General features: G+C 33.8%; 1 protein-coding gene across 1 annotated transcript; it reads left to right on the top strand.

The window, feature by feature from the left end:
- Positions 1 to 512: 512 nt before the first annotated feature.
- LOC112015561 (ethylene-responsive transcription factor ABI4) lies at positions 513 to 2,332 on the top strand. Its single transcript, XM_024047973.2, has one exon. The coding sequence runs from the start codon at positions 609 to 611 to the stop codon at positions 1,497 to 1,499; it is 891 nt and encodes a 296-aa protein (XP_023903741.2). The 5' UTR covers positions 513 to 608; the 3' UTR covers positions 1,500 to 2,332.
- Positions 2,333 to 10,891: the final 8,559 nt, after the last annotated feature.

The raw sequence follows: 10,891 nt of genomic DNA, 5'->3' as shown, positions 1-10,891 counted from the left end.
CGTTCAACAACATGTTGGTCAAAGTTTTATAGACAATAATGCAACAAGAATGGCTTATCATCGTCCCCAACACTAGTAACTAATGGTCCATTTGGTAATATTGTTCTTGTTTATATTCTTTGAAAATAAATGTGAGTAAAAAAATGTGTGAAAATATATATAATGTTGTCTAAATACTGATAATAGTTGTTTAAAATATACTACCTAACCGTCCCTAAATATGTAAGCTAGGGCATTTGCTTCTTCAAGTAATTAAAAAGTTTTCATTAGGTCATTTTCCAAAAAGATACTTTCAAAACAAGACTGAATACAAAAGAAGAGAAGTAAACAAATAAATATATAAAAATGATTCCAAATTCCCAAACCCCATAGGCACGAGTCCTTTTGTTTCTTCACTGCGCAGCAATCTTCTCATTCTCTCTCTCTCTTTCTCAAAATATCAATACACACAAGAGACCAGCACCGCCCTCATCCACCATTTACAGAGATGACATTCAAAACAAACCCCAGACCCCTCTATTTGGACTAATCAAGAACACTGAACGAGGCGGTTTTTATCTTTTCCCACAGTTTTAACCTTTTATAGCTAGCATCCCCATCTCTCACCTATGGAAGAAAACCCTTCCCAACAACACACCGAACCCACTGAATCAACAAACACAAACATTCCAAACACCACCACCACCAGTAACTGCACCAACAGCACGAGCAGTAACAACAGGAAGTGCAAAGGCAAAGGAGGCCCAGACAACAACAAGTTCAGGTACCGTGGAGTTAGACAAAGGAGTTGGGGCAAATGGGTCGCTGAGATCCGAGAGCCGCGTAAGCGTACACGCAAGTGGCTCGGCACTTTTGCAACTGCCGAAGACGCAGCTCGTGCTTATGACCGCGCCGCCATCATTCTCTACGGTTCTAGAGCTCAGCTCAATCTCCGACCCTCAAACTCTTCCTCTCAATCTTCTTCTTCTTCCGCTCGTAGTGGCTCTTCTTCTTCTTCTTCTTCTTCCACTCAAACTCTTCGCCCTTTACTTCCTCGCCCTTCTGGGTTTGGATTTACACTCTCTTCTGCTCCTTCAATGAATACTGTGCCATTTGGGCTTTACCCTAGTCCTTTACTTTGTGCTAACAATATAGTACAAAGTCCTCAGCAACAGCAAATAGTGCAACAATTTAATCAATATCAGCCTTGTGATGGGACTGTTACATCTACGACTACTACAACAACAACAACCTTGTACCCAAACCCTAATGATCAACAACAACATGAGGGTTTTTTGTACAATGAATATAACAGGCTTGTGGCGTCAGTGGATTCGAACTTGACTTTGAATACTACGCAACCTGGAGTTGCACCGGTGGGTCCGGATCCGATTGGGGCAATCGGACCTGGATCTCCACCTATGTGGCCTTTGACAAATGAGGAAGAGTATACACCAAGCCTTTGGGACTATGGGGATCCTGATCAGTATGTTGATGACCCTTTCTTGTTTGATTTTTAAGGTTTGCATGTCTGTTTTGGGAAACCAGAGAATATTATTTATTCAATTTCTCTATAAGGTTTATGCACTTAGTAGTATGTTGGAGATCTATAGCGGATTCTAATATTTTGGGGGCTAAGGTCAGGTTGTTGTAGGCACTGGCTTGCATGCAAGTTAATTCTCGAGGTGTTTTTGGTCCTATATTAGTGTCCTGGTAATTCAGATTGATCTTTTTGTTTGATTATGGTTTCAAGGGTTTTACAAGATTGAGTTGAAAGTTGAAACTACCCTTGCTTTGGTTAGTGTTGTGGGACTACAATTCGGGTTTGAGATTAATGTAGAAGATGGAGTGTAATAAGACTTGCAAAAGTGGTTGAGGTCAGGATCATATAAGGGATAGCTGGACCGCGACCAAGTGATTGAGGAGCCAATTATCGTAGTCTATGTTGCTTGTGTTTTTCTTTGTGAGGAAGGAAGCGAACTAAAGTCTAAAGGTATTGTTGCTTGTACCAGGTAAGGAAGATTTTATAATTTGGTGGAGTTTCTGGGTGAGAATTCTTCATTCTTATTCAAGTTACAAGGCTACTCGGCATGGACTCTGTTGTTGAAGAAAAAGCATATTATTCAGTAAAATTATATCTATGTTAGTCAATATATTGCTAGAAGAAATTAAATTTAATTAGTACATCCTTTTATATCTAAAGTTTGCATGATGTGATTTTCTCTCTCTGTCTCTCTCTGTAGAAATGCTTCCAGTGGAGGCATTTCAGTTTTAGATCTGTCATTGCTTGTTCTTCTGATTGCTTATTTTGAAGTGGAATTCAATTTTACCTACCAACAGAAGTATTCATATATATATTTTTCTTTTTATTTTGAGAAGGTTGTTCATCATATATTTTATCTAAGGTATCATTAGGCATGTTTTGAATTTGACTTCACAAATAATGGTCGTGGGCAAGATTAATTTAACAAAGTTATAAAAAGCTTAAACCTACTGTATTTGGTCACAGCTTTCCAGACAGAGAACGGAAATTAAATCATCGATCCTTTTATGTTTGGATGATGTTTGGATGGAGGGAGACGAGGGAGAATAGAGGAAGAGAATGGAAAAGGACTAAATTTTAGTACATTCTAATCATCTTCCCCTCTTCTTTCCTCCACTCCAAACATATATACCACCTGAGTTTTCCATCTTAATTAGGTTGGGAGGGTTTTGGGGGCTACTAACTACTACGGATTGCACTTCAAAATGCCTTATGGAAAATTTTTATATTGTTGAATATGCTGGAGAAAGGAAGCATTTTGGATATTGTGGGCCTTGTTTTGTTTTGCAATTTGGCCCTACATTGGAATTGAATTTAAGATCTGTCACCAATCTCACATTTGCAGTTATATATTTGCTAGCTAATGATAACTCTACTATATATAGCCCTGTTATATTTGTTTAAGAAATTTTATAAGAGGAAATTTGAGTAAAACACCCATTGACGTTATTTGTTATAATGATTACCGCAAAAGATGGGTAATGAGAAGCATTTTTTAGGCTCTCAGGCAATCTGGAAAATGTTACTTCTCCTTTTCTGAACAACTTGGAAGTTACATAGGAATGATTTGGTTGAGTATATGAATAAATTTTCAGAATTGAAGATGTAGGTATTTTGGATGGGATTTTTGAAACATAGGAATCCTCATAACTTTTATGTATATAAAACATTCTGTGCATATCTGATCATGATTAGGCTGAAGTTTAATGTCATGGAGACATGGACTTCTAAAACAATTTCCTAGAATTTTATATTGTTTATAATGTCTATTCTTTTAATTGCTATGTCTGGGAGTGGAAAAATTGGGCACAACTCGTGAACTCGACACGATACAACACGAAATTAACAAGTAATAGGTTAAAGATAATGGGTTCGTATCATATTTTGGTTGATACAACTGACCTATTTAATAAACCGGATGAGTTAATGTTCAACTCATGGAACCTGTTTGACCCGTCTGACATGTTTAATTAAATAACATTTTACCAATATACTCTTCAAACTCTATATATAAACTTTTTAGTTGATATGGTTTATTTTCTTTGAATATTGTGATTGATTATTTGTGATTTGAAATTTGTTTTAATTTTGAATGATTATTTATGATGTAGTTACATGTTAGTTCTGAATTTTATATTAAAAATATTTAAATGTATGTTTTCTCATTTTGATAAAATCTTATAAATAAGTCAATACGACTGACCTATTTATGGAATGGGTCGTGTTGGAGTTGAAGAATATTGACCTGTTTAATAAACATGTAAGGTTAATGTTGACCCATATAATTAGATACTCATGAATTAACACGACACAAACCCAACATGCAAACACAAATTGCCACCTCCTTGATAATCTCTAATCTTGATTCTTTGAGAAGCAATAAGAATGTGTTTAATGATGAGCCTCACCTACCTCCATAAACAGAAATGCATGTTTGTTGTTTCATGCTAGAGCCTTCCATTCCATTTGATATCTCATGCATGAACGCGTGTGGCTTTGGCATGATCATTTTATCAAAAATCCAGTATGGTAACTAATTGTTGGTGCACACACAATAATAATGGAAACAACACTAAGAGAAACTGAATAGTACGCTGAATATTATTAATTTAAAGAGAGAAATTACACAACACTATTTGGACTGAGGCGCGGCACTCGCTCTCTTTAAGGAGATTCAAGCCCTTGGTTGGCTAATCTTTATAACCGGTGCAGACCTTCTTTGACTNACAAAAAAAAAAAAAAAAAGGTTTGGCCAGAATGGCCTTCATGAAATTCATAGATCACTTATTAAGTATGTCGCTTATAATATGTCAAAACGAAAAGGAATTTATGCTATTCGTTAATGAAGTAATTCATTTGAATTTTGTTGCGCTTGTAAATTCAAGCAACACACCTTAACTGAACAAAGCCCTAAATAAGTAAAGAAGATTGCATTAGATGACAATTAATGTATATAGAAACATGAGCCGTGTTCGTATTTAATTTAGATTTGTGGAGTTTTTTTTTTTAACCAAAAGAAATGCTAGTCTATGATATTTTCACAATAACAGATTTTATGTGACAATTATTATTGGTTGTATGAGTGAGCAAAAATTAATTTAAGTTGTAGATTCAAATTAAACCAATAACAACTTACATCTATGATTTGTTGTAAAAGGTGTTAAAATATTGTGAATGAATAACACATTTTAAGAAATATCAGGCTTAATAGCTGTTCCATCTTTGAGACTGTTCGTTCCTCTTGCTGTTAAAGCCTAAGTTTGAATTATAGCTATTACACTTACAAGGAACCGGTAGTGATGTGTAATGTCCCATTATCTTTGATTTGGTCTTGAATATTGTATAACCTGTCGTAAATTTAGGTCTAGAAAGAAAGTGAGATGCTTCGGTACCATGATATATGACTTTCAAGGCTATGGATGAAGCCTCTTTGCTCAAGTGAACCTTCCGGCTCTCACTCAAGGAAGAGAGCTCGGATTGATAGAACTTGTCCCAGACTTAACGTCTAGCAAATAAGTCTTTAAGAAGTTTGATGTCATCCATACTATTAGAAAAGAAAAGGCGATCCCACTTTTTGTGTCCTTGATTTTTCAAGTATAAGTTACACATGTCATCTCTAGATTGTTTTGAAACTTTAGCCATCTTCATAGCATTCACAATATTTTGATCTTTTTGTTGTAATCCTCTTACAACTCATTACTTATTCTAAACACATGTTTCATTCAATGTAAATGTAAATGTAAATTAAACATGAATTTAGTGTCTAGAACTGGGTAATTATAGAATACTCCGGTTTATACTCTAGGAGTCTAGCTTAATGAATTAATTAAGATATATGCTTCTATTCTCTAAATGGATTGTAAAATTAACATTTTTACAATGGTTTTAATCACATTAATAACAAAACAAATATGTGACTAATGCTACAAGTGCACCATAGTGGAAAGAAGTCCAACTTGTATCTCTCTCTCTTCTAATTCATTCTTGTTCAAGCTATAATTAGTTGAAATTTCCTTATTTTGTAGTGCCTCTACAATTTTAACAGTACATTTTGAAATAAAAGCATAATGATGTTTACACGATGCTCCAAAAAAATGCAAATTGGATGATATTTTTGCAACTACAATTAATGTTAATTGAAGCTGAGCAAAATAATGAATACAATAACTATATGGATTATCTCAAAATAAATGTTTCCTGCTATTTAACTCCTCATTGTTTCTGCAATCTATTAATTCTTAAACATGATTTTAAGTTTGTTAAATCTTGCTTAAATCTACTAATCCACTAGTGCTCAATCACACGCGTCATTTATCTATATAACATAACATTGCCAATTGTTATTTTGTAGAATTATATATAATATAATATCATGTGCTTCATCAACTGCAATATAGAAAATAGAGAGTCTCAAATTCTTTAATAATCGCATTTTTACAGTCTTAATAGTAGCAATATTTGCTATTTATTTGTAGATATCAAGTATGATTATTCATTATTCAATTTTAAGAGCATGTTTAGGATTACTGTATCAATTTCCTTGTTGTGTTTTGAAGGAAATCATAATAATTCAAGAAAATTTATTGATTTTTGGATCTTGAAATTCATTGCAGGCACAAAATGGTAATCCTTGTTGATCTAAAAATCGAATATAATCACGTTAGGCAATTCAAACAAGTTCAATATTCCATTTTCGCACAATCTTATTACTTGTCTGGAATCGTTTCAATGCTTTATTTTTTGTTTAACTTTTTTTTTTTTTTTGGGCTCGATTATATGCACTATTATAACCCACGCAATTTTGTAACTTCTCATTCTTATATTGTCACTTACTTACATATATAGTACTCTATCTGAAAAAAAAAAAAAAAAAAAAAAAAAAAAAAGAGCACATCTACTAGCATATCTATTTTATTTTTTGGTTATGGATAACTATTTTTTTAAAGCTTTGTGATTTCTTTTTTACCTTATCAAATTAATAAATCTATTGGTACAAAATATTTCACAATTATTAGTGTGATGCATGTGTTATATATAATTGGTGGATTATAAAGTGATTTAGGAATAGATCTACATAAAAGTGGTATTAATTCAATAACAATCACTCATTTTAGTACTTTAAAAAAATTATCATTTAATATGTTGTGAAATTTATATGTCTAACATGATTCTTTTTATAGGACAATTATTGCATGAACTCGTGCACATGGCAATAATGCAAAACTATATAGTGGTATCAAGCTAGGCAATATAATTGATGATTAGAAAGTTCACGGACTTGCATCAAACCGCGCATCACTCTTATCATCTTTGTTAATTTTTAACTATCACTATGAGAGATGTGATTGTTTAAATGGACACACCCAGGCCTGTTTTATTTCTCTTTTTTCCTCTTTCAATGCGAAGGATGTCGATAGATGCAAAAGTTCCACCAACCTCTGCCTAACTCCTATAATGTGTTTTACTTTTAAGCATAATTTGTGGTAAATGGGTTTTACTGCTAATTCTGCAGCTCGATTTATTTTTCTCTGAATCTCTAAGCATTTTGTATATGAGGAGATACCAATTTAACTGCAAAGATCTTGGCAAAGAAAAGTACTTAAATACTCTTGGAGTATAACGAAATAATGCTCCCTCCTCTCACATTTTTAGTAGATCATCTCACTATGAATATGAGATGAGAATACTCCATTATTTTGTACTTCAATAATACGTAAAAAAAAAAAATTCTATAGGAGAAAGTTACTCCTTTGTAAGACAAAGTATATATATTCTTTATTTTTATTTTATTTTTCTGTTTTTGGTAAGTACATAAAGGCATATATCATGTATTCTACCCAACCCCAAGACATTTCTCAAAATAAGATTAAATTAAACAAGATAGGTCTTCCTAAAATAGAAATAGAATACTCCTATAGCTTTTTAACTCCACAATTAAGAGTCATATAAATATTTGGTTTGTCAGTAACGTGACATACAAATCCAGTAACGCAATGAATCCCACCCAATCTACTACTCGTATTGGCCGTATCTTTCTTTGACAAATAAAACGGGGAACCTTTCTTAGATAAACACAACATTCTAAGTAAAATGGTTATTGTGCGGCGCCCGAACTGTTGGGCCTACTCAGCCCCAAGTCTCCGCACCAAAACACGCGGTCTTTGGGCCCAATCCTCATTCACCCTACGGCCCAACCCTCGCTAGCACAGCTCGGGGGTGCCGGGCTTCACTGCTAAGTTATGATCGGCATATTTTTTGCCGAGCATGTTCGGAGGTATCATTAAACGGCACATCAACTTTGTTCGACTCAAAGAAGGCCCTCCAAGCACCACTACCTAGCTCTAACCTGAAGTGGGCACCAAGTCCCAAAGCCACCCAGGCCGAGACTCCCACTTACCATCCCCCTAATTGGACCCTCCGTAGCACTAAGCACGCACTAACCTTGCCGAGCTGCCGACGAAGGTGGGAACCAAGTCCCAAAGCCACCCATACCTGACCTCCCACTTAGAGAAAATCCTACTGGACCCTCTGTTGCACAAACATGAGGGCATTGATAACCTACGCCTGAGCTGAGCACTATAAATAAGAGGGAAGGATAAGAAAATGAGGTTGGTCACAAAAGGGGAGGAAAGAAAACAGGGGTAATAGAGAAGAAAAATAGAGACTCCAAGAGGAGTTGGAGGAAAGATTGTGTTGCCGAGAAGGAAAAAAGTGATCTCATTGAGTCCTTAGTTGTAGAACTATCCATAGTAGGAAATTCAGCCCAACAAACAAATAAGTTGTGAGCCCAAGTGGGGTTGAGCCCATTGGCCTCATTTGCGACCCGCACAGTTATAATTTGAATTTATTAATAATAATTATTCCTCACTCCTAAACATTCAGCATATCTAATCTTCACCTACTTCCAAGTAGATCGGACAAGCGTGGTTAAAGAAAAATAAAGTTGAAACCATCACATTCACACCATATAAACCTTAAAATTATCTACTTATTATGAGATGGTGAAGTGTGAGTTTGGATAGAGCTGAAACTCACTTTCAGCTGTGTTTGCATCAAAATTAGTGGGTCATGTGTACTGTTTATGGGACCTACAAGTATTTTTTTTAGCAAAATTTTCATTAAAACTGAGTTCCACAATACTATTCACATATTTAAAAATTATTTTGTTATAGTATTTTCAATTTTCAGTAATAAACGGTAATCCAAATAAACCCGAAATACTTATGAAAGAAGAGAATAGTTATCATCATTTACATAAATAATAAAAAATTCTTAATGTATTGTGAGAAATGAAGACACTTTACATAAAATGAAGACATTTTACATAAGAGTTTGATCAATTGATAATGGACAATTTAAAAAAAAAAAAAAAAATTAAATCACTTTTATGAAAAAAAAAAATAGTTACTTTTTTTTTTTTCATAAAAAGTAACGTGACATACAAATCCAGTAACGCAATGAATCCCACCCAATCTACTACTCGTATTGGCCGTATCTTTCTTTGACAAATAAAACGGGGAACCTTTCTTAGATAAACACAACATTCTAAGTAAAATGGTTATAATTTGAATTTATTAATAATAATTATTCCTCACTCCTAAACATTCAGCATATCTAATCTTCACCTACTTCCAAGTAGATCGGACAAGCGTGGTTAAAGAAAAATAAAGTTGAAACCATCACATTCACACCATATAAACCTTAAAATTATCTACTTATTATGAGATGTTGAAGTGTGAGTTTGGATAGAGCTGAAACTCACTTTCAGCTGCGTTTGCATCAAAATTAGTGGGTCATGTGTACTGTTTATGTGACCTACAAGTATTTTTTTTAGCAAAATTTTCATTAAAACTGAGTCCCACAATATTATTCACACATTTAAAAATTATTTTGCTATAGTATTTTCAATTTTCAGTAATAAACGGTATCCAAATAAACCCGAAATACTTATGAAAGAAGAGAATAGTTATCATCATTTACATAAATAATAAAAAATTCTTAACGTATTGTGAGAAATGAAGACACTTTACATAAAATGAAGACATTTTACATAAGAGTTTGATCAATTGATAATGGAAAATTTAAAAAAATAAATAAATTAGATCACTTTTATGAAAAAAAAAATTAGTTACTTTTTTTTTTTTTTTCATAAAATGTTTCTAAAAGTATTTACTAAACTAATATCCTTCGGACATTTGTTAACTTATCCCTTTATATAATTGTTGATTTAACCTATTGTGATGTGAGAAAGAAAGATCATCACATGGCCTAAGCAGAGAAGGAAGAGCAAGTATCGATAGAGCTTGAAGGCAGTTGAGGCTTTCTACTTCTATGTTCTTTTACCAACTAACTTCCGACGCGGGGCACATGCTTGATGTTATCATATGATCTAAGACTCTTGGATTACATGGCGAGTTGATAAAATTAATGTTAATAATAAATTACATAAAAGTGATGTTGCTCTAAAAACAAAACAAAAAATGATGTATCAAGTTTTGAACAAAAAATTTTAAAAAAAATTAAATATTTTTTTATGAATTATGATGTTGTAGGTGTGGTGCTAATTACAATCACTACATACTAAGTCAGAGTTTATTAACCATTTAGAACTTTCCTTCAAACAATCTAAATATATAAATAATAAAATAGTATTAGTAATTGGTCAATACAAAAATCAATGACGACTTGCCACTTGTATAGGTTGTGGACCTGAGCAACCACATTAGTTTGTCTAAAAAATTTCATCTATTTTACACTAAAAACTTATTTTTTCTATTTTACACTACCGCATTTCCAAAACACTCACATCAGTTAATCTATTTTACAAATCTATTCTAATTAAATAATATTATTTATTTATTTTTTATTTATTAATAATTGTTTCTCTCTTTCCCTCACCCATTCTCTCTTTCCCTTATAATCTATTTTCCTTTTTCAACTCTCTCACCCGTTTCTCTCTTTCCCTCACTCACTCTCATGTCGCCACCTCATGCATCAGCCGATTCCTTTTGCTTTCACCCTCCCTCTCTCCTTCGCCCCTCCCTCTCTCCTCCACCACCAACCCTTCACCTCCCACGCCCAACCGACGACAGCAATGGAAGATTTGGCGGTAGCAATGGAAGACCCGACGGCAGCAGATCGAGCAGCAGCAGTAGCAGCAGATCCGACTCCGTTGGGCATTTAACGTGAGTTTTCCATTAAGTATGGTTTGGGCTGGGTTTTCCGGTGGATTTGGACTGTTTTTGGGTTGGGTTTTCCAGTGAGTTTTCATTAATTTTGAGTTGGGTTTTCCAGTGGGTTTGTCTTGATTTTGAGTTGGATTTTCTAATTGCTTTTCCATTGATTTGGATAGTTTTTTGTCGTTGATTT

Source organism: Quercus suber, unplaced genomic scaffold, assembly GCF_002906115.3.
Source record: "Quercus suber isolate HL8 unplaced genomic scaffold, Cork oak 2.0 scaffold_569, whole genome shotgun sequence".
In the NCBI taxonomy this organism is placed as follows: domain Eukaryota; kingdom Viridiplantae; phylum Streptophyta; class Magnoliopsida; order Fagales; family Fagaceae; genus Quercus; species Quercus suber.
This window is presented reverse-complemented; position numbering and strand designations above follow the sequence as displayed.